Genomic DNA, 25178 nt, shown 5'->3' on the forward strand with positions numbered 1-25178 from the left:
CCTAGTAAGTGTGTACTCCCTGAGTCCTGAATGCAGGTTCATGGCGGAAAAAGTACCTATGCATCCACGCAATCGTTTATCTCGACCGATCTTCCATGTTACAAACAGTGGGCTGTTTTAGGGAAGAAAAAAAGACATGATCACAGAAGCAATATTGACAGATGCTGTGAAATTTCAGCGAGCGCCCTTCCTTTTCAGGCAATGCAGGGCCAAATCTCTAAAATTACTGTATCTGAGCAGGCCATAGTGTTTAGAAATGTCCTTTGCAATTCTTTTGACTGCTCTAGAAATGTTGCTCATGCGATACAACAGAAAACAAGATTACTGGAATAGTTAATGGACAGAATGAAACTGCTTGGCAACAGATATGATATGCTCAGTGGACCTCACTGTTACCCATTAGCCTTCTCCTGCAAATGGGAAAAGCTTCGCCTTAGACATCTGTACATAAGGAACTCTTTACAGATGGGAAAGATACCCCCATCACACTAGCCACCCCTCCACCTGAAGACAAATACTTTAGTCCTTAACACTGCTGGCAAAAAAAGTACCAGAAATCCTTAGAAGACAAGAAAATTTAGGAACACTCTCCAAACGTAAAGAACTGCCTGAGGAATGGATATTTTCTCCACGAATCCCAAGCTTGTATTTAAGAATCTCAAAAATGACCAGGAGTGGAGCAAAATCTCTAGGAAGCCGAACATGTCTTCAATTAGATGAGTGTGACAGTTACAAAGAAATACTTCTACTATGAAACAACTATGCACTAATCCATAGATTAAATTAACAAGAAAGAGAGAAAGAGACAAACCATATAACTTTTGGGGACCAAAGTTTTCCTTGCAGCTCTAGAGCACTGCATCAATATGTAAGCAACAGAAAACTACACAAACTTGAATTTCTCCAGGGAGTGTACCTGGAACAAGAGGATACCCAGTGCTCTCAACTCTAACAAAGATTTCTAATCCCGAGATAGACAGGGACGTATGGAGAAGAAAAGCATATAAAATTTACTCTTTTTCCAGAAAAGAGACAAATCGAACTGGATTACAAACAAGAGTGCACTTTCCCTTACTGTTAGGCCAACCAAAAAAAAAAAAAAAGAAGTCATTTCAGTTAAACAACTTGACACAGAGTATTCCTGATCACAAATAGGTTCACATTTCTGCAGAACAAGCAACCCTAACCCACACCCCCAACTGCGCAGCACCTCCCCCTTAAATCCTGAAGTAAACCTGGTGTTAATTTTTGTGGAAAGTCATAGGCCATTCAGGCATAAATATGTATCATTCTTGATACAAAGACAACAGCCACACTGCACTAAAGCTGACAGAAGCAGGTGCATCTCTGACCCTGAGAGCACCTTCGACCACCACACACACACACTTAAGGATGCACAACTGATTTCTCTCCAGAGCCATTTGAGCAGGCACTGCTCTTCAGCATGCACAAACCACCACACTGAATTCATCTTGGTTTTCTTGATAGCTGTTTCCTTCACAGTATCCTTTCTACATAGTTCATAGCCATTGCTATGAAGATTGAGAAGTCTAACATGAGGTAACCTACCTCACGCTAATAGCATCTGAGAAGCAGGAGGTTACAAAGCAAACATAATTAGCACACATGCCTTTAAAGAGGGGAGCAGATCCAGAGGCAGAGATACAGTCAAAAATTCACGAAAAGTCAAGCTGCCTGCATCAAAAAAGAAGAATCTTCTGTTACTACTACCAGCTGCAAATAATGAGCACTTACTACAGTGCACTGCAAGGTTAACAGCACTGCACTGCAAGACCTTTGATAACTATGTCTTGTCTGACTCCTCAGCTGAAGGATCAGTAAAAACATGATCTGCAAGGTTCTCTGCATTTTGTGAAGTAGAACCTCTCTTTCTAGCTATGTTGAGATTCTTAAAATATACTAAGCCTAAGAGCTTTATTATATGAGCAGATCAGTCACTGCACAACTGCATGAACCACCACAGCGTAACAGAGATGGACGTAACTTTTCTGGGGTTGTGTGTGTATATATGTATATGTGTATATATATATATATATATACACACACACACAGAGGTACATGTGTGATTTTAGACTCTCAACAACCCATATTCCTTTTCTCCTTCAATCCCATTCACCTTGTCCGGTGTGGCACAAGATACTCATCATGTGATGGCAGAAAAGGATATACCTTGCAGTCTCTACAGCACCGATGCAGCAACATCCAGTCCTCTCATAACCTTCCAAAACTTGTTGTTATAGCCTGCTGGTAGAGCAACTTCCTCCTTATTTGATTAAACTAGTCAAGTTCCCTGCTTTCAGTAACAATGAATAGAAAAGGAAGCTGAAGTCATAACTTTCTTTTGGATTTGGATTTCCTTTTATTTCTTTTACCTCCCCCATGCCTTTTTTTTTTTTCCTCCAAGTTGTTTGATAAAAACTGAAGAGTATAAAGTCAGAAGTGACTATTACCTAAGATTTAGTAGAATGTGGATTATTACACTATTCTCCATTCAGATCAACAAGTGGCATTCTACTAGCATTTTCAAGAAAGGTACCCCAGTTCCCCTGAATGGTATCAAGAAAATTACTAGATCGCAACAGCACTGAAGACACTCTCTCCCCTTGCATAGAAACAAGCCTGAATAAGATTCAAATTGGACTTTAGGATTATTCTCTTGACCTTTATCTTTGGATTATGAGATTTATTAACTGTAATACACTTAGCAGAGGGCTATAATTCAGGGAAACGTACATGCATTTACTTTCTTGCCAAAATGGAATTTCTTCTAGGATGCATCGCTACGGCTACTTTAAAAGGACAGAAGAAGAACACGTCCAGAAACCATCGCTTGAATGTCAAACAGATTACTGAAACATTTGCATACGCTTTGAAGGTCCTTGTCAATGAGTACCAACAGAAAAAGTAAAGGTTATATACATATAATTTTGTACTAGTGGTAGCAGTAGTATAAACATACCAACTAGACCAAATTTAGACCTCTACCCATTGGGTAAATGAACCACTACTGGTAACTATACATCACCAAATCTGACTAAAGATGTTTTTCCAACCTTTCAACTTCTGTATTCCCCAACACTTGCCTCCCTGTTCCCCAGGAGCCACTAAATGTATCAGCACAACTACACAGAAGATATGAGCCTACCGAACAAAATTATTTTCTTAATTACCATTACAGGTTTCTTCAAAGTCTAATATGAACCAAAGGTTCAGAGCAGTCAGCGACTCAAGAGTATTCTAACTCTGTAAGATTCGAGAAATAAGGCTGAAAGGGACCTTCAGGGCTCCTGCTACCATAAAGAATAATTACATTATGTAAGTCTGCTCATAGATGATCCACATTCTCCATTTAAAACTTACTAGAAACAATGGGAACAAAACCCCCAAAATGAAAAATTAGAAGGTCGCCTCAAAACCTCACTGAAGTTCAGAATCTCTGGAAACAGTCCAATTTCCTGCCAAAATGTTTCCCCAGTCAGCTTGGACCTGGCTATTCTTGTGCCAACATTGTCCTTTAGTTTAAATAGTTCTCTTCCCTTCCTGGTTATTATTCCTCAAATTATTTATAGAAAGAATTCATATGCCTCTTCAGACTTCACTTTGCTGAGCTAAAGGGGTTGCGTTCATTCAGTTTCCTCTCAAAGGGGATCTTCCCATTCTGACCATCACAGCTCTTCTCTACACCTTTTTCCAGTTTAAATTTGCCTCCTTGAACTTCAGTGTCCAGAACTGAATGCAGAATTACAGAGGAGGGTCTCGCACCTGCATTAATGCTTCCATCTCTGAACTAGAAACACTGACTGCTACATTTTAGGATTAATTCTCACAGCCTAATATAAAGTCCAGGTCCGCCATCGAAAGCTTTACAGAGCATTTCTAGTCTTACACTAAACGAAGACAATAGAAAACCTGCTCACAGAACCCAGACAAGCTATGCGGAGGAAAGAAACAAATTCTTTTTAGTGGTGTTCTTTTGATTTTTATCGGCATCCTTGGTTTCAGCTGCTTGCCTATTTTCTCCAAGCCTGCCATGCTTTGCTTGTGTTTTAAAGCCAATAACCCAAATAAACTTGCCATCTAACATAGTTGCAAATCTGAGACCTGGAGGTAAGTGCCAAACTTCACAGATATCAATGTCAAGAACAGCTAAGTAAATGTGTACTTTTCAACTTGAAAAAAATATAAAATCCTTATTTTCATCTGTTTCTCTCGGAATAAAAACGAGGGGGTTTTTTGAGTAACACTTTGTTTGACCTAAAATGAAAATTTGCACCTCCAAGCACTTGAAAGAAAATGTAAGAGAACAATAGAAAACAAAATCTTCAGTAAAAAGCAAAAGAGGTGGCAGACGTGATGCTAGGAATCCCTTTTATCCAGTGACGTACAGCAGGGATATGTGTCGCATGTTGGAGATCTGAGTCCTCTTCTTGCATAAACAAGTTTGAACCCACATATCCCACAAGCATGGGAGAGCATACTGGGATGCAGTGCACTCACCTTTCTGACTGGCTCCTTCTTGAGCTAGTATGAAAGCTGGGGTGGGGGGTGATGTTGTTGGTTACATCTTTTAATGTTTTTTATTATTCATTTTTTTAAAAAAAAACCACAAACATTCACCAAAACAGATGCTGCACTTCCCTGGGAGGGCTCTAACAATCAGCTTCAAGTAGTTCTCTTACTCAATTTAGGCTGAAGCACCTTATTAAAAAGCAAAACAGCTCTGAGCTTGGGAGTGTGCCCTCTTGAACCAAGAGACTCAGAAATTTACTTGTCTGATGGGTTATCCAGCTTCTCATCGCTGTGCCAGGAACTTCTGACATACCCTGCTGACAGCGTTGACAACAGCAGCGATGCAGAGCACCCCGAATACTCAGCAGCTGAAAGTTAGTGGAAGATGTTTCAAACTGTACAGAAGCAGAAGGGACCAAATCCAGACCCTTAGAAGCATCTGTAAATATCTTAATCATTCCTCTTTCATAAGGGTCTGTGTTTTGTGACTTTTTGTTTGCTTGCAAGCCAGACCCTGAAAAAATATTTTCATCTAAAACTCTTTACAGGTGCCACAGCAAATTCACAAGCGACCTGAAGGCTATAAACTTTCCACCCAGCCATTGCTCAATTTACCATTTATTGAAAAGTCTTGCCCAGCTGTAATCTAAATAGCAGGCAACTGTTTCAGCTGTTTGCTATAGACGCTGTCAGGCACAACTCCATGAAAACCAGCTGAGCATATTGTTTTTCCCTACTTTTAGTTGCACAAATGAATTAAAGAGAGGGTCACAACATAGTAAGAGTTTAAACTAGCATTACTTCCTTACATACAACTGCTGTGACCAGAAGGGGCATACATACATACATAGTCTGTCTCCTTGACAGGCTACTGAAACATATGCACGTATCCAACACCCTAAACGCTGACCTTAAAGGCTAGCCAGAAAATGTGTGGCTGAAGCGGGTCACCCAATCAGAGTTCTGCCCCATGTGTCACTTCAGCTACTATTACGCTATTTTCATTAATGAAGAAACCAGGACAGCCCTGTACTTTGCTTGAGCATTAATCTGTTACAACTTCTGGAGAACTGGAGCACTTCACATGAAGGTCACAAGGCATAAACCTATATAAACACTGAAAGTATCCAATACTCCATGCTTACCAGTGCCCTAAGCATATTTCTTATTAATGTTTTACAACAAAAATGGCCTAAACCGATTATTGACCTGCTTGCTATATGTTACTGAAAATATTTAGACTGAAAGCAGAAATGTGCAAGCTATTTTAGTAATCAGTCAGCTATCACAGTAAGAGTCAGCACGCCAGTAACTTACACTGACATCATATAGAAAGCACTGTTAAAAATATTCTCTTTTAATATAAAGCAGCACTGGATACAAGCTGCCTTTTATTTACCAGTACATTTAAAAAAGTGAAGTGATTCTTTAAGCTGGGGCGTGGGGGAGAAGGCAAGAAGTGTGAATACATTGGTCTTTTTCTGGTCCCATCAGAAGCGGTGTGAAAAGTTTCTCCTCCTTGTTATGGAGAGGGAGGAAAAGAAAGGGGAGGAAGGTGGGAAGAATAGGGGAAAGGAAGGGTAATGGATCAAGACTATTTCTGTACTTTTATAAAAGATAAGTGAGAACTTTTTTGGTTTCACTTGAAGCCTTCCAAGTAATCGAAAAACCTGCAGGACTCTGAAGTGAAAAGGATTAAACTTGACGAACTGAGAGGTAAAATGATATTTAGACAGGTATTTTAATTATAATTATTTAACCTACCATCTTGCATAACCAGAGAAGGGAAGCAAGTCTCTGTAGCCCTAATGTTACTTGACACCCAGGGCTGCAGGATCAGACCCTTTGAAAAGTCAGCACGCTCATCCCTTTGTAAGACCAGACTGCTTTCACTTCAGCTCCGAGGATTTCCAAGCTGCAACGTGCCCAGAAAGTACTCTAAACAAGCAAAGTTGCAATGGCAGCGTTTTCCTTTCTGTTTTGCACAAGTGAACAAGCCATTGTTCCTAAACTCCAGAAATTTTAACACTTACATTTTTTAACATATAGCTTACTCTATCTTATTTGGGATCATGCCCCACCTTCAAATATTGCTAAACTCTCATGTAATACTGTTTCAAACTAGAAGCATCTGGAGAAAGAGAAAATAAAGTTTATCATTAGAACAGTACGTTGCAATCCTTCACACAAGCAATGCCAGCCTTATTCTGAAATCACAGAAAGTAGCCTCTCTGCTAACTGATGCACTCTAAACTTTGTTACACTCCAGGCTGTGACATTTCCAGATGTCACAATTCAGTGAGCTAATTCACATTGCTCAATATAAGAGAATTCAGCTTAGTAATGAAGGAGGAGGGAACATGTACACTGATAGCTTTATCGAGGGCATCTGTACATATGCTCCAAGGCACAGGATGGGGGCAGATATGTTGAAAGGATCTAGTTTGTGATGAAAGGGGAAACTTGATGGATGATATTATGGAGCTGATGAACAACAACAAAATCTGGGGAGTGCCCTTCTGCAACAGTCATACAAGCACACCCCGTGGTACGAGGGCATTTTAGCTTACCAGAGATATTCTGGAAAAAATATGGGAAGACGCAAGGATGTCAAGACAAGAGTTCATGAACCTCCAAAAGGGAATAAGGGTGAATGGCAACATCCCACGCTCCCTCCCCCCCCTCCAATTTATAAAGACAGAATCTGATAAATGTACACAATTTAATATGTAAGATTTTCTGGAAGACAAAAGAAACTAGAAAAGGAAGAAAGTCAGTAGCTCCTCAAAGGAAAGGGCACAAGTGCAAAAAAGACCACCTATCACAGTAATAGAGCCACTTGGAGAAACTAGAAATAAATCAGGTTTTTGAAAAGAATGACAGAAAAACAGCAAAGCACAAGAAAAAGAAGCACAATGAAGACAAAAAATTTGCAACATGACACATGAATATTGATGAGTATAAAGGAAAACCAACTACCATTTATGAGAAGAAAGAAAAAGACAAGGAAATTGCTGGCCAGCTACTTAACTCACAAATTTAAGGGAACATCTGTTAATAGAAGAGGCTAAGAAACCCAAACTGTAAAATTTCCATTTAAAAAAATCCTAATGGTAAGAAAAATGAAATGCTGGGACTGCCTGCCTGGGAGGACCTACAGCTGCCATCATCAGCGTATCCTCAAAGGCCTCCAAAACCAGGCCACTGTCAGGAATACTGTAAATATATTTGATGCCGCCCTTTAACAACAGAAGAGACCAAATGGCCTCCTGATGTTTACTGCAGACTCCTCTTCTGATTTTGTGTGATTCAATGTAAGAGAACAAAGGGCCAATTCACACACAAAACTATCTGTTAAATTGTGGGAGAGACAATCATCATACAAACCTCCAGGATGAGAGAAAAAAAAAAAAATCTGAGAAAAACCCACGTTCATCTTCCACTTCTGTATGTTTCCTTCTATGCAGCAGTATTACAGAAGTGAATAATGAAAGAGAGGTATGTAACATTAACCATATTCCAAAGATCAAAAAACATTATGTTATTTATTGCTTCAAAGAATGGAAGACTGAGTAGCTTCAGCGAGGTTCAAAGTGCTCCTCGACATTTACTTGAGTGCATAAGCACTTTTTGAACCAAGAATAGAAGCCAGTTTCTTCAGCAACTTATCCAGAAGTTCAAAGTGGGCTCTGAAGTGAAAATTTAGAGAAGCCCATAGATTATTTTTCCTATTCTGAAAGCCAATATAAAGAGCCTTTTGCAGCTAAATGCAAACAAAAAGCTAGTTTTTCCACTACAGTACCACTTAACACATACTTTGACATGAGTTAAAAAAAGCACTACTTGCTTGACTACTTTTATACAACCAGAAAAAGAATTAGCTACTAAGTAAAGTGTCTGAAATGCATTACCCTGCCTGTGTCCAATTACACACATACACAGAAAAAAACCCAACCTAGTTGGATAACGACTTCATCTAGCAAAATTCATAAAGACTGAAGCATGTCTAAAAACCCCATAGATTTCCTTGAACAGGAGGAAATTTATTCTGTGATAACATTCTTCCTTGTGGGAAATATCCTGAGATTTTTAAAAACAGTCTATATTGTAATACTCCTTCAACACATTTAGTCAATGAAGAAGGTTCATTACTGCAAATATATGAAGGTCCGAAGACAATCACCACAATCTATTGGCTTCAGAAGCTGGAAGTGAGATCTGCAATTTTTAAATTTAAAATACTACATAATTACTGAAAAAGTTATTAAATACTTCTAAGGGCACAGCATATTCTTTCATTCTCGGTACTAAATGATTGAATGAGCAACTCTTCCAACTCCTATATTTCAGAAACAAACATTAAGAGATTTCTTTCTTTACCCGTATAACAGACTTAGTGTATTTGGCTGTTTTCCTGAAATCGTTACGTGCCCTAGAGAGATCAGCCTCACAGTCAAAACCTGAGCTGCTAGGTGTGAATTTGTTAGCAAGTTCTGCTTAGCTAAGCAGCTAATCTTAAGAAAGGTCAGAAAGCAGCTACTATTTAAAGAAAATCTAGTTTAAACAACAGCATAATCAGGGTTAAAAATAAAAGGACTGCTTACTGGTAGGTCAGTTTCTAAAGTGAACATACAACACCTTAATTAAGATTGCATTCAATATATTAAAATTCATTTTAAAAATGGACATAAATTCACAATGATGTGGCTGTTCATGCAGCTGCAGGACCACTGCTACTGGTTTTGTGTCCTTTGTGCACATTGGATGAGCTGAGGCAGTATGTGCAACATTCCAAAAAAGAGAAGGTAAAAGTAACAACTTATAAGGGGATGATAACAACTTTCAGATTAGATATGTCTAGGTTGGGCGCTCAGTCAGACACTACTCTGTATTTACAAAGTTGTTCTTTTGCACCTTCTCCCTCCAACTCTCACAAGACAATCCAACTTCATGAAACAAATCGAGTTTCTACAACATATGTTCCTAAGTTCGCTGCTCACTTTGCTAAAATAAATATTTACATCTAACAAAATCCAGAACTACTCAGAAATCACACAAGTTGGTTATGTAGGCTTACTTAGCATTGCTAAAAAAAGATCTGAATGTTTTCAGTTCCTCAAAGAAACAAAATCAACAGTAAAATGCACGTTCTACACAAGCAGAGAATCACGGCTCAGGACAAAACCGGTTTTACCCACCTCTACACTCAAGACAGTTTTTAACGTTGCCAGCCCGCAAGCGTGTTTGAAACCGAACGTAAGGGCTTGCAGCATGACATAGCTGCACTTGCAAGAAACAACCTTCAAAATCGTAACACTCCCACAGAGACACCCCTCGGGGCGGTACGGGCGGCAATGTCAGAGCACTTGGTCTGCAGCATCTCAGGTCGCAGGGCACCTGGACATTCCTCAGGATGGCACCTTCCACACAGGTCATCTAACTACTCACTTTGTTGCTCAAGGTTACTGATGCATCTCTAAGTCTATATATCTTGGTTTAGGGTGAGACACTTGAATTTTCCTTTAAAATGGAATGTTTCTTCCCCAAATTCCCATAATGACAAACTCAACTAGAAACAAATTGAGTTTGTACAAGGGACTGATTTGTTACGGTGTCTGCGTGGACACACAGCTGAGGATGCACACGCTAACCAGGAGGACACACTGGTTAATCAGCTCACACTGCTTCAAATTACAGTGTTCCAACTTCAGTTCCTGCCTACCACAAACTCCAAGATCATCAAGCTGTTTTATATCTCAATCGGCAGATATCAGGTTTATACATCTGGATAGCTGCTAAATCATTGTTAAATTAAGTCATCTAGAATTGAGTATCTTCAGAACATCAAGCCCCAGGGCTGTACCTTAGCCACTAAAGCCATTTGTATTTCCAAGACATTAAGATACAAGTTTAAGTGAGGATCCAACACAGATCCCATGCAGTTAGGCCAGAAAAGGTATAAGCATGGCTATATTTTAATTAAAACTTCCTTTTAAATTAAAAAAAAAAAAAAAATATAATCAAACCTCAAAAATATTTCAGGCCCATACAGCTGTGGAGATAGCTTTCCAAGTATGACCCAAGTATTAGCCAATGCAATATCACAAGGTTATTCCAGCACCTTGGCTGCTGATCTTAGCAACAGCAGTGTTAACACAGCTTTAATGTTTACTATTTCTTGTCAGAATCCTGCGTGCAACAGGGAAACCATTAGTCATTTCAAATTTAAAATACTCTTTGCAGTGAAGAACAGTGGCATGAAGCCGTCACCCGCACAAAAGAGGGAGGGGAGGACATGACTTGAGAGTAGACATGAGGAAGAAAAAGGCAAGGAGAAGTAAAATGGAAAATTCTTAGCTCCTCCAGAAGACTGTGGAAGTGAAGAAACAGGGGGGAAAGAGAAGAGTTCTTTCATCTTCCTCTGAATGTTGACTAGAACGAGTCTGATAGTCTTAAATTATAACAAGCTAATGACATAAAAAGGAACTACCAGAATGGGACAAGGGGTTACATCCTCTTTACAACACAGCAATTGTGATGCCAAGGCTCCTCACCAGGGCATTATCACAGTACTTTCCGTGATCATGCACACCATGATCCCCTGCTCTTCCATATTTACCTCTGACTAGTCGGTTTAACCTTCTATCTTGTAAACTTCTGCTAATCCTATCCAAGTCCTGACCAGCAAGGTAAACAGACGAACATGCTCCTCAAAACGAATCAACCAAACAAATGTTTCTATTTCAACACCAACAAAATCACTAACAACAATAAATAATCAGCTTTGCCTTTTTTAACAGGCTTATTCTTTTATGTATATTCTTTCCATTAAAGGTGCCTACAAGTCTCAGCATAGGTCTAGGGGGAGCAATGCAGCCCAAAGACAGACACCCCTCAGCTACTTCCAGGCGAGCAAGCTTATCAGAATAGCGCAGCGCCATACGTGTGAAAGCAGATAGGATGGCTCTGCCCTTAGCCAAGTTGATTTTGGCTCTTATTAAGCACTGGATCAGGAATTGCTGAACTGTACACTGTTTTGTAACAAAGCCATAACCACATAACATCCCTCTGATCAGCATCACCAGACTCACACAATTTGAGAAGTGACAAGGTATTACAGAATGGGAATAAATGACCAAAAATCACAATTTAGTCAACAAACACTACTGTTGATACTGCTTAAGGTAAAGATGATGAAAAGCAGGCGTGAGTTTGGACTCACCAGCTCCCATCTCTCACCAAGCCAGGGAGCCCTCCACCCCATGAAATTCCAGCCTTCTCCCAGCATCCAAACGGCAGGGATGGAGAAGCCAGAGAGGCCCATTTCTACACAGCTCCTTATGGGAAGTAGTAGGGCATCCAAATGGCAGGGATGGAGAAGCCAGAGAGGCCCATTTCTACACAGCTCCTTATGGGAAGTAGTAGGGCACTCATGTATCCTCAATGCCAAATATCATCGGTATATACAAATTTTAAAAAAACAATTGTTTATTTGGGAACTGACAGCTTAAGTGTGCACTCCTGCCTCCACCAGACTCTGAACTTGTTATGCTTCAGAATTCATTCTTCTGCCTATTGTGCTCATTTCTATAATTCAGGTGTTTTTATCATTTGCTTCCCTTCCCCCTCCCCTTCCATTTCTGTCCTCTCTCCATCTTTTTCATTTTTAAACGATCTCCCTTTGTGACCAGCCTTTGAAAAGGGCGGGAGAAGAAATAAAGTAATACTGCAGTTACTGCATTCCGCATGGTCATGACAAGTCAGTGAAGGTTGAGGCCTTTCTCCCTAAATGGGTCACTATTTGCTTTCAGAAATTCTGGAACCCTCATTTTGATTAAAACCCCATGAGCATTCAGCATATTCCCAAAAACTCCATAAAAAGTTACAAGGAAGTGGATTTTGAATTTTGGGATGTAAACAGGAAGACTTAACTCCTTTTATCAAAATAATGCTTAATCTTTCAAGAAGGTACACATGCTTATTAAACCACCCAGAGTAAGGACTGTACCTCCAGATAAACTTTTGCTCTAATGTCAAAACCAACCAAGAACAAGCATAAGCATATTCTAGGTTATTAAGACACCATAATTTGTAACATTTAATAAAATTATATAACAATATGTGTATTTACACTATAAAACTGTTCACATTTATGCTCTGACCTACTTAAGCAAACTGTTTTTCCCCAATTGCACAATTATGAACCAGAGCAGAAAAATCAGACTTTATGAAGTTAATAAATCAATTCAGTGTCATTACAAATCATTAACGTTATTACTTCAGAATCTGCAGTCACCTGACTATGACTTTCTATGGGGCATATTTAAAAATTTCTAAGAAATATAATTTTGTTTCCCGATACCTTTTTTATCAGTCATACATTGTATTTCTTTTAATCAACCCAAACTAACTTCAGATTATACATTGAAACTATTGCTTGTCAACAAAAACTATTCACAAAAACTATTAAAGCAAAGCTGGTATCTTCTCCCTGGCTGTTCTACCTTTCTCATAGTCCAGAAGACATTAAATGATTCTATGTTCCCTTTTGTAGCAGTAGACAGAAAAATCAGGAAAATACTGCATTTGATCCAATAAATAGTTTGCATCAAGTAACTTTGGCTACATTTGAAGTGTTTTGAACTGGACAGGTCCCAGCCAAAGTCACCTCCCCACCCAATTTTCAAAGAAAGTGAGCAACTTAAAAACACATGCTGCTCCCATATCTAAAAATGAGCTCAAAATCCATACACCCCATGTTCAAGCGTAGCAGATTAATAAACATGTTAACAAATTAACAACTGTTCAAATTAACAAGCACTTAAAAGGACTCGCACTACTTATCCTCCCCAGCAACACTATGCAGTCTCCTTTTGAGGAGGAGCAAGTAGTCCTGAATTAGAGATATCAAAGAAAAACATTTTAAAGGATGCAACACAGTCCCCCTAAAAACACGTAACTTGCAAGTCAAAGTTGAAACAATTTCAGTACGACCAAAGATCTTATGTATAGATACGGTCATTCTACTTACAAACTGGAGTTGAGGCAAAAATGTTTCCAGTGAAAGCTTTTTCCTTCAAATAGTCATTTTTTGCAATTAATGCTTTGAAAGAACCCTTTCCTAAAATTCCATGAAGTAAAATATATCCAAACCCTAATGTTTTAAGAACACCACATTCAAAATGATTTAGAAACCTCCATGAAGTCGCCAGAACTTCTACCCCATAAAAGAACAGTGAAGACAATGCTAAAGATCGGGTAAGAATAGCTCCAGCTTCTAGATTCTTTCCTTAGAAGTCACTAACAAGAATGCAGCAAACATTAGTTTTGAGGTGCTAGTATAATGTTTCCCTTTCTATCACTAGCAGAATAATTCAGGCATAAAATCAGTTTTGAAAGTAGATAGAGAAAAAGCATTCTCTAGGCATTAAAAGTCTGGAAGTTTAGTGTCACAGCACCATTTCCATTCTTCTAAGAGAGCAATTCCATGCTTGCAAGTGGTTGTTGTATATTAACTACAAACCAAAAGCCAACAAATATTGTTTTGCATAGATTTCAGACAGCAGCTTAACACACAACTCCTACCTTTAGAGTCTACACACACCACCTTAAAAGAAAGTCTGTTCTCATTGCCAACAGAGATACTGAATTTTTCCTTCCGATTACTTGACAGTTTTACCCAAACTGCCAGTGACTATTAGCAGTGGGGATGCTGGGTTTTCATATATTGGGTTTTTTGTTCTGCTGAAATATTACCTGAAGCAGTTAGTGAAGACATCAGTGAAAACCAGGAGTTGCAGTTATTAAAAGGTCACACAAAATTATGTTACAGCTATAACTGGGATTCTCCTGCTACAGACAAATCATAACTTATGTTTCAATGAATTTCAGCTGAGAGACACAGTCTTGTAAAATACTAGATGAATGAGTAGAAGCAGGCAGTAATGTGTGCCATTTGTTCTGGAAAATAACTTTGTTTAATTAAATTCACACACTTTTTACATATTTTTACATACAAGACACTAGACATACAGTCAGAAAGGCATCCACTTGGACCTTTAAAATGCTTTTTGTTAGTTGCCAAATGCACGATGCATGCTGAGACATAAGCACCTACGGGCACAACATAAACAGCTGAACGAAAAATTCATGCCAATAACTGAGAATTTGCCAAGCCTGGGAGAAATTAAAGCACAGGAGTTTTCTGCTTAAGTGGAACTTAGTTGAAAGGAACAAGAAATATTTAAAGAAACCTAAGAAAAAACTGGAACTACACAGGAGTTTTTAATAGCAGTAATATGTTATGAAACTTATATGCCAAGGTGTCAGCTGACAGGAAAAACTGCAGTTCAGCCACACATTCAAAACCATTCCTTTAAAAATCACTGATCCTTCTTCATGTCAAACTACATATTCAAAAGACCTACTGCACAACAGTAGCTTGCAAGAGACTCGAAACATCAGGACCTATACAATAACAAGACACATTAGAGTATACTTGAATATTTTTTAAATGACCAACTTTGGAAATTCAATAAACATTCGATTATTTTGGTATTGGTTTTAAGAAGCTCATGATAATATTGCAAGACAAGCTAAAAACCAAGCCTCAGCAGAATCTGAATGTGCCCTCTAATTCAGACCTCACTAACTCTACAGCTGGAATAAATTAATCTTTTGGATCACAAGAATTACTATTAAATCAATGCACTCTAGATTGCACTATTTGTATAGAACTCAGCCATGTAATTTAACCAATGAGACAACGGTTCAAAGGCAGACTAAATACAGTGCTGGAATTCGAGCCAAATGGAATTTATATTTTTGTCACAGAACAAACACACCAAAGACAGTGCTTTTAAGACTGACAAAGATGATTCAAAATCAAGGAGTTCTCACTGGCTGGAAAGTAACGTCTGAAAGTAATGTCTGCTATGGAGACTGGATGTTTTAAGTAAGACACATCTGTCAGTCAGCATAGGTATAAAATACAGAGATCTCATGCTTTCAGACGAACCAGATGATCTCTCAGTATCTTTCCACCCCTTACATCACAAATGACTGCATAGATGGTTGAGTAACAGTGAAGTTCAGAGCTGTTGCTTAAATAAAAACAGCCTCACCCAGCCTTCCCATCCCCAGATAGATAGCCTGCTTTCTTGTTCTGGAACAAACATGGGTGACTGGGGAACTGATGTGGTTAAAGTATAAGTATCTCTCTCCTTTTTGCCAGTTTAAGTTAGGCCAAGCTTGTTTCTTTGCTATATTTCACTATGCAGGAGCACATGCAGGGATGTCAGCTCAAAAAGAGACAGAGGCAAAAGGCGCAGTGAAAAAGGGCAAGGATGATGACTGCATACATCTGCACCCCACAAGAAGAAATGCATGCAGTATAGCTTAAACAAAAAGGAATAGCAGTAAGATTTTTAAAGAAAGATAATTAATTTTATTAGACCAGCCTATATTGCTGGAAAAAGCAGACACATTGCTGCTTTAGCAGATTGGGCAAAGCACAAAACAGAACAAAACTGCTCATAACGTAAACATAACCATGCCAACCTTGAACAAGAAAAGCACTTAGCATTTAGGCAACAGAGAAGCATGTTAGCGACAGGCCAGATGACCAGTCACTGGTCCCTTTGGAAGAGGGATAAACTGATAAACTGCAGTTAGTGATAGAATGATGCAGTAAGAATACATAGAGCCCGTGTATCTAAGGCCCCAATTTTTAGTATGCACCAGACATGCCTTAGTTTCTCTCAGACATCAAGATAACAGACAAAGCATCACTTTCTGAGCAAGTATACTGATTACTACATGCTGTCACAACCAATAATCACAAAGACATCAGCTCTAGTATAGGAAATTACTAGAGAATCCAGCAGCATCTTTACAGGCTTCCCCTGTTCTTGTATTCTTCCAGCAGTATCTGCCATTGGCCATCCCTGGGAGACAACATACAGGGCTAAGTGGATCCTCCTTTGGAACATGAGTTCTTTCACTGTCTCTTATCAAACGCAAGTTCACACATATAGAGATGCTGTCTACAATACAGTAATTTTGCTTCCAAAAACCTCAATTTTTATATTTGAAGACTGACAAATTTAAGGTCATGCTTTCATTACAAGGGAACAAATCTAAAAAGGTTAAAAAAAACCAACCACACAAACCACAGAACACTGCCTTATATGAACCAAACTGCAGTTTTATTACCAATAACAAGCAATGCCACTGAAAAAGGAGCTCATGTTGCCTACTTGTCTTCTGTTCCACGCTCCATCGTGTCTTTTGCCATCTCAAGCATTCATGTGGTCATAAGTTGGGTCAGAGCTAATCTCTTAGAAACAATCCACCCTCCAGTTGCTAGTATTGTGTCCTGTTGAACTAAGAATCCTCACTGTAACAAACAGACTAAGGGGCGTATCTGACAACTTTACTAGACACACAATTAACTGTGTTTGTGGCATCCGACAATCAGTTGGCACACCGCCCATCAGACGCAAAGGCAGCAACCTCACAGGGCATCTACCCTGACTACTTGGTGATTCAGCAAAGAAAACAGTAGTCCACTGGCTCTGTGCTAGTAACAGCAGTGCATGGAAACTCTGGCGAGTATGACGACTCGCATTCAGGTTTTTTGTGGTGTTATTTTCTGAAATGCTGCCAGTTCTACATGCGAGGCCTGAGAGGGAGGCTGAGATAGGAAGTCAGTGATAGAGAGGGAAAGGATTTAGGCATGATGGGAACAGGAAGAACCTGTTAGGCATGCACGTTAGTCATGGCAGAGTCAGCCAGACTGGCATGCTAATAAGAGTTTTGGAACTTACAAACACTTCTACACTACTGCTAGAAATTTCAGAAGTAACACATGGGGAGCCCAAATGCTTGGCCTCACCTAACACCCTCAAAGTAACACGCATCTCCAAGACTTGGTGGAAGGAGGACGAATCAATACAGTGTAACACCGACAGGCTACCAGCTTACTCAGCAATTCCCACAGGAACAACAAACAACAGACAGGTGGGGAACAGCACTGTATGTGAAGAACATATAAACATTTAATGGCATAAAGTATTACAAGAGAAGACAAAGCCAATCAAATTCCTATGGTAGAAGTCACATATCGAGTAATAATGATGTATCATCAACTGCACTGCCAGTTCAGAGGGATTATAATGCTGCAAGTTTAGGAAAGGTAGTAACAGTGGGCAACTGAAATCTCCTGATGTAAAGTAGACCCTATGCCTCATCAGAATGACATGTAGAGAATTATTTTTTTTTCCCCAAGTAATGACTGCTTCCTTGGAAATTAGTGCTATATGAAAAGATGCCCTTTTTGGTTTGGAGTGGTACACAAGGCCTAGTTAAAGGATATCAATATGAAAACTGCTCTGTAACTGTGCCTGCAATGCAGTTTTATTTCAACATTGCAGTTGAATACAGCAGGCCATAACAATTATTTGGCACATGGATAATGAATTTCAAGTGAAAAAATAGTGTAAAAAACTTGAAGTAATTAGTAATCCTCTCAACTCATTCCCCCTCGAAAGAACTCAGACAAAACCAAACCAACCAATAAGGAGCAATCCAAACAGCAAGAAAGTCTTCAACAGCCTGGGGGCTTTTAAAAACAAAAGCACCACCCCCATAAAAACAAGAAAAACAAAAGCAGACAAAATTCTATATTAAAACACCAGGTAAAACATTCACCACAGAAGAGAAAACAAAAGCATTCAAAAGAATACCTCTGCCCCAGTAACAAAAGCCTACACCTTGGATGACTGAATAGGGAAGTTAAGGAGGGCACCAGAGAGAGGTCAGCTTTTAAAAACAGAAAGCTTGCCTAATGAGAACAGAAGAGATCATAAAACACATGGTAGGTCAAAAGTAAACAGTAAATAAAGAACTCAAAATGCCTGGGTAGCACCTTGCAAAGTTACTTAATTACATCAAAGGCAGGAAACAACTAGAAACACCAGTGGGATCTCTTGCAGACCAAAGTGGAAAATGGATATAGGGATGATGGTATCAATGTGGAGAAGCTCACTGAATACTCTGTTCCCAGTCTTTACTGGTGAAGCAATTGCAGAGACTTTCACACCTATCTTTATAGTATACAGGTCAGAGGGACGAGGTCAATTTGAATTAAAGTACAGAGGAGGCAATTAGGCTGAATGGATAAGTTAGGCGTAGTTCATCTAGACCAGGCATTTACAGGACAGTTCCAAACCTGAAACTGTGGAACTGCTGGACAACAGCTTGCCAGTGCAACTCCAGTGCACACAAAAGACTCTAAAGCGACTGGCACTACAGAAAAGCAAATATCATTCCCATCCCTGCAAAGGAACAGCGGATTAGATCACTGACAATGATCTGTCACAACCACAGTCTCTTGGAAAGAGTACATACAGCTTCTGTAAAAGGAAACCCTACCAACACCACACCTCTTCACCCCAGCTGGTGCCAGCTTACACACCCCTCTGAATTTGGGACTGAGCTGTTGGATCCACTGAATATCTGGGTTGAATACCGGAGAGTCTTATGGAAGGGATCAGTCAGGATTATTTTGGAAAGAACTTGTAAGTGAAATCTTCAGCCACTCAAAAGGAGCTCGAGACTCTCTGTGACAGCCTGCACATTCCTCTGCTACAGATTGCAGGTTCCTGGCAAACTTTACCATCTTAAAACCATGATGCACATTTACTGTACATTGCAATGTCTGCAAGTACGTGCTTAAAAGCACCTTGATGCACCCAGATGAACTCAGCAGGGGGAAAAAAAAAAATAAAAATCCCATAACCCTGTCTAGCCTCATACTCCAGCCTGTAAGCTTTGTTCTAATGACTGGGGAATTGGAAGTAGGGCAAACAACTGGCAATACTGCTAACAGCAGATACATGAAAGGAAGCTTCTCATATGCAATTGCTTTTTCTTCCATAACTTTTGGATGTACTTCCAGGCACCAATCTACCTGCTGACAATGCCAAAAGATGGAAAAAAGTCACTGAGGTGAGTCCACAATAAAAAAAAAAAAATAAAAAAAAAAAAATCACATTAATCACGTTGAAACTCAAGTATTTCTCTCTACTGATACCTTTAGCACTGCTGGAGACAACAGCAGGCTAATGGTCTCAACCAGAACAGCAGCCCCATTCTCAGAGCAGAAAACAAAACCAGGTTAAAGCAACTTAAGCTGCAGTTCTCGGCAGCCTAAAATTAATAATGGCTGGTTGCAAAAGTCCGATTTCTTCCCAGACTGCATGGGAAGACCCAATCCCTTAAAGCCGGCTCTGGCATTTAGCATGCTGAAAGACTCAGCAAAAAAAGCCTTACTACTCAGCAAAAAAATAACCTAGCAAAAAGCAGTAGAGTATCTGCAACTGACTTATCAAGCAGAAACAGCACAGCAAGCATACGCTGATCAATACAAGTAGTACAAGGTGTGGGGCACACATATGAGGATGTTTTGTTTGCCATGGACATGCAGTCTCATCCAAAAGTTGCATTTAACTTATATTAGTTACACCCTAAACCAGCAAACTATAGTCACACTATTAATTAAACCTGACATAGATCTGGTACGTGAGTGAAGTCAGACTGTGAAACCACAGTCCAGTTCTATAGTGTCATTCAAATGGCTCAGAGGATACAAATGCACTGCATAATAGCCAGCTACTAAACTCTAATACTAAAAGAAAACAAAATTCTGGAAGACCTAGAATGAACCTCAAGCAAAGAGACTACAATGTTTCCACAACAAAGCTTAAACATTTCTTTCTAAAATTAAATATTCTCTCAAACACCACATGAGAAACAGTCTCTCATAACTATGTACAGAACACCTTCAGTAAGATCCCTTCAAATGTCAAAACTGAATTTCAGAAACCATCTCGTCAGCCTGGAAGCACTGGAAAATAACCAGGGTGCATTTTAATTTTGACGCATCAAAACCTGTGTGTTCATGTTTTGTTTTGTTTTTCTTCACTAGACACCATTTTATGAAAGCAAAAAGCTAACTACATCTTTAAATTAACTTTGAAAATTATGCAACATTTCTGAAGCTATCTTACACAAAATTAGAACTACAGTGTGCACCAGCAAAATATATATAGCCTTTCAAAAGCAGTACAGGAGTTCTCTGAAAATACTGTATGCTACAACTGTCACAAAAATATATAGTATAAAACTACTAGTTTTGTTAAAGATAGTTATTTGGTATACTACCAAAAAGCCCCTAACAACTCACCACTTGTGAGCAGATCCCACACAACCGTAATTCAATCATTATTCTGGGAATTAACTGAACTAAAACAGCTGTGGACCATATCACTGACCTAAAGGGCAATATTATTTTGTTACTAAATCTGTACATTGGTTAGTCAATGAAGTTTCTAAAGGCCAAACCACTGAAGATGTATCTTTATTCCAGAACACTAAAGATTCAACCATCATACTCCCTATTTATTTTTAAAATCAACACACTTACAATGGTAGATGGCTTTTAAAGGACAAAGAAAAAGGCCTCAAATTCCTTGAAAACAACAAAGAGGTCTAAATTGCTCCTTTTTGGATTTATCAATGCAATGCTTCAAAGTGCCGGGCCTCCTATTTTCACCTCTTCCAAGGCAAAAGAATTCAACTATCATCTCACTCATTGACCAGACTCCAGGCTGCAGTTATTCACCAAAGCTGACAGCTGGAGTTTGGCACCTATTTTTCCTTAAGTAATCTGTGACAGGTAGGTCTGCACTGTGATGGGCAAGTTCTACTGAAAAATAAAGCAGGGATTTACATACTTGATTTTGCTCAGTACAGCCACTGGTACAGCACCCCCCCCAACACTAGCACTCAGCTCTGTGCCAAACCATACACATGAACAGGAGGTGGCATGTTCCACCTCAGCAGTTTACGTCATGGTGTGAGGCCAAACTTTTCCTTTGACCATTGTTTCCAGTTTTATCTCCTTAGAGGTTGTCACTCGCTCAACTGCATCCGAGCCCAAAACACAGGCAGCAGTGGCCATCCTTCAGCTGATGGGGGAAATCTCAACTAAGATGAGGGGAAACAAAAGAACAACCATTTAAAACACTGATAAACAATAAACATATTGGAAGCAATAATCACCTACCTCACTTTGCTGGTTTGGGTTTGTTTTCTTTAAAAAAAACAACCAACCAACCCACCAAAACCCAGCGTTGCTTAAAAAGTCGTTCACACATCACAATTTCAAAACCTATCAATTTGAAGTCTTCTGACATCTCAAAGTAAAAGTGGAAATCTCGACTTCCCCAGATACCTCAGGGTGAGCCTGTCATTTCAGCTTCCCGTTAGCCCCGTTCACAGAACCTGTACTCCTAAACTGCTCCATTTCTTTGCTGTCATGAATCGCTGTGCAAATCAAAATCCATTTTGTTAGTTGGCTGAAGTCTAGTAGTAAAGTCTCCAGTAACACTAGTTCAAAAAAATTACTGCTTAACAAATGCTTTGTTTGCCATTTGAATTGTCATTTCCTTGAGTTTTATTTTAACAACTCTTCTTATTAACAGCAAAGACACTCTGTTCAGAAAAGCAGTATCGCCATTCCCTGTTCAACATGAACCATTACTGCACGATCGTTCAGGTCCAATTCAGTGAAAAATTATTTATACACATGACATTCTCCAAATTCACTACCTCCACAGAGCTGTTATTGACCAGCTTTTGTCTCTATTCATCTCCACATCAAGACAGACATAAATCTTACTCAAGCCAAAAGGGTGGAAAGAACAGTAGAAGTTTCTCTGCCAAATCAAAACAGTTTATGAGAAAACAAACCCCACTTACTAAGTCTGTAACCTTGCTAGTCCTGAACAAGTCACAGAGAACCAACTTGGGCATCTCTGAACTCACAGTGAAACAAATGATCTGCTCAAAACCAAGTTATTCCACTTTCTATCAGAAGCTTCCTACAGAGAGTCCTTAGAGATATTAAACTTCACCCATCATCACTATTTTCCACTAATAGTCTTTAAAAGAAAAAAGAAAGACATCAGCGTCACAGTTTAGAAAAGCTATCACCATATTCAGACACAGAAGGTATCAGTGACAGCACTGAACTTCTATGTCAGAAGTATTTGTGGATCATTACTACTATGGCCGTACAGGAAGACACGAACAATTTACCAACACCTACAAGTGTCAAATGAAAAAAAATAATAAAAAGGAGGGACTTTTAAGCTAGAAATAAACTGACAATAATACAATATGGAGAAGATATGCTTTGTCTCGATAGTCTGTTAACTGGAGACTTTCAGTGGCAAAATTAATATTTTAGTTCCTGAAAAGTAACTTCACCACCAGAAGATTTCTCAATCTAGGACATATTACCAAAGCAGAATCCACTAAGGCACCATGATCATTGCCATCCATCAGTCCCCTTCCAGAGAGGGATGATGAGAAGGAAAAAACCCCCCACACTGATGCCTAAAGCCCAAATCCACTCCAATGAACTCAGAGAGAATGAGGGAGCTTTTAAACTACCAAATCTATCAAGCTCACTACCAAAGGCAAGGCATCATATATTTCTTATCATAAAGTGATCAAGATTTATCTAAACTATTTGGATTGCTTGTCCCTGTTAATCCTTTTAAAGGTTACTATAAGGCCATACCGCTCCAGTAAGCGGAAATCTTACACTATAAATCTGAGACTTATCCACAGTCATTTTATATCCCTTTGTTCTTCTGGCAGTACTGGCATCTAGTTTAAACAGTTAATTTGTGTCCCTTTGTCTTTCTCTTCCTATATACACATACACACACAAACATATCTATACATACACCAGTATCTATACACATATACACACACACTGCCCTCCAATCAAATTTTGTACCTCTCAGCTATTGTTCTGATCCTCTAAAGCAGCCTAGCTCTTCTCATGTTCCTTTGCAAGATGATCTCACACTTCTTCCAGGCACTCTGGCTGCCCCGCTCTGCAAACAATGTCCTCCTCCCAAGAGCAGCTGAACCATAAAGTTTTACAAGTAAGATCTCAGCCACTCTCTTGTACAATTGTATTTAATACTTTTCTATTTTTACTGATACTTTCTCTTTAAAATAGCCACTTGCCCTTTACATATCTGTAGCATAACGAAGGCTAAGAGACAATTGACAGTCAACCGATAATACCTGGAAACCATCAAGGCGAGAAACAAACTCCTAACCTACAGAATCAGTTTTTAATTATTCCTGAAGCACATGAAGCTGCTCTATAAAATATTGATTTTCATCCCAGTTCTAACAGTAAAGCCCCTAAAGTGTTTCAATCATTTCTGTATAGCATTCTCATCTTCCTCCCAACTTTGCTTCATTAAAATTTCATTATAATCTACCCATTGCTGGGGGGTGGGGGGGTTGTCGGAGAGAATTACTGACAAAAGACATCACTTCTGGCTCAAGACATCCCAAACCGCAAGTTGCTGAAGACTAGAAAAATATTTGGGGAAGTATCATTATATAGTCACAGCTTGTACCTCCTTGCCACCCTACTTCTCTTTGTGCTCATCTCCGTTTTTCAACACTCAGTAAATCAAAGAATATTGTTTCACTACGGAACCACATGGTTTACTGGCTCTAACAGGGCAGTAAATGGGTAACCATACCCCCCTCTCTCAGTTCCAAAATGTCCATGAAAGAATGATCACACAATGAGGACAAACAGGATGTTTAGAACAGAAACAATTATGCAATATGATTTTTGGAAGGTCTTGTCTTCAACTTGTGCTAGCAGACTTAAAACTGCCTAAACTACTCTCAGAGAAAGGATGTACTGAGAAGTTGGCCTAAAAATACAAAGGAAGATACAGTGACTAAAAGTACCCAAATGGAAAAAAACTATATCAAACAGGAATTTCAGATACAATGGACAACAGTGCAAAAGAAAAAAAAAAAAAAGTGTATGCCTCCAAGTTGCCAATCTAGGCAAAAATACACTGAGCTGAGTCTGAGAGCTTCCTGGCAAGGTAATCCAGTCAAGGGAAGGAACAATCGCAGCAATAGCCAATTTCTCTCACTACTAACTTAAAGAAAAGCAGGTTGAGGTACCTTACTTTTTTCAGTAAGAACATAAGGTAGGGAGATTGAGAGTCTCATCCAGGTTTGTTCACCATTATGACATGGTCAGGAACAAAACACAAGTCTTCCAAACCTCACTGCAGTGATGCATCCTTCAAGTCACACCTGCCTCCTCTAATAACTCGCATACGGAGAGGTTGGACAGAACCTGCAAAGCCCTAGAAACACTCAGAGGTCCATCGGCCAATCAATGTTTTCATGTAAGATAATCTTTCTTTTTAGACTAATCCAATCACTTGAAAACAAATAGAGGCCTTATCTGTGAAACCATCTGAAGATTACTGATCTCTCCTCAACTGCCTCTTCCAAGAAATTTCTGACACCTCCAAAAACCTAAACTTTACTGTCAAAATGCCAGAGACCACTCTGGACTGCCCTAGTTTTCTCCTCCAGAGCAATCTCCACTAAACATTCTACATAAAACGACAACAAAGAAAGTATATTATGCTTATGTTGCCTAACTTTTGGATGTATGTCTGTGATCCACACATTTAGACGACTACTGCTCAGAAGAAGAGTAAATATCTCACACCTCC

General features: G+C 39.2%; 1 protein-coding gene across 2 annotated transcripts in view; it reads right to left on the reverse strand.

The window, feature by feature from the left end:
• AMMECR1 (AMMECR nuclear protein 1) overlaps positions 1-25178 on the reverse strand; it is a 103298-nt gene that overhangs the window by 40289 nt on the left and 37831 nt on the right. Inside the window, exon 3 of one of the 2 annotated variants that reach the window (XM_086469896.1) lies at positions 2-112. The exons of the other annotated variant lie outside the window; for it this stretch is intronic. Within the exon in view, the coding sequence (XP_086326022.1) occupies positions 2-112 (111 nt within the window). The remainder of the gene's footprint in view (position 1; positions 113-25178) is intronic. 2 annotated transcript variants of the gene reach the window in all.

The sequence above is a fragment of the Leptosomus discolor genome, chromosome 9 (assembly GCF_034619465.1).
Source record: "Leptosomus discolor isolate bLepDis1 chromosome 9, bLepDis1.hap2, whole genome shotgun sequence".
NCBI classification, from domain to species: Eukaryota; Metazoa; Chordata; class Aves; order Leptosomiformes; family Leptosomidae; genus Leptosomus; species Leptosomus discolor.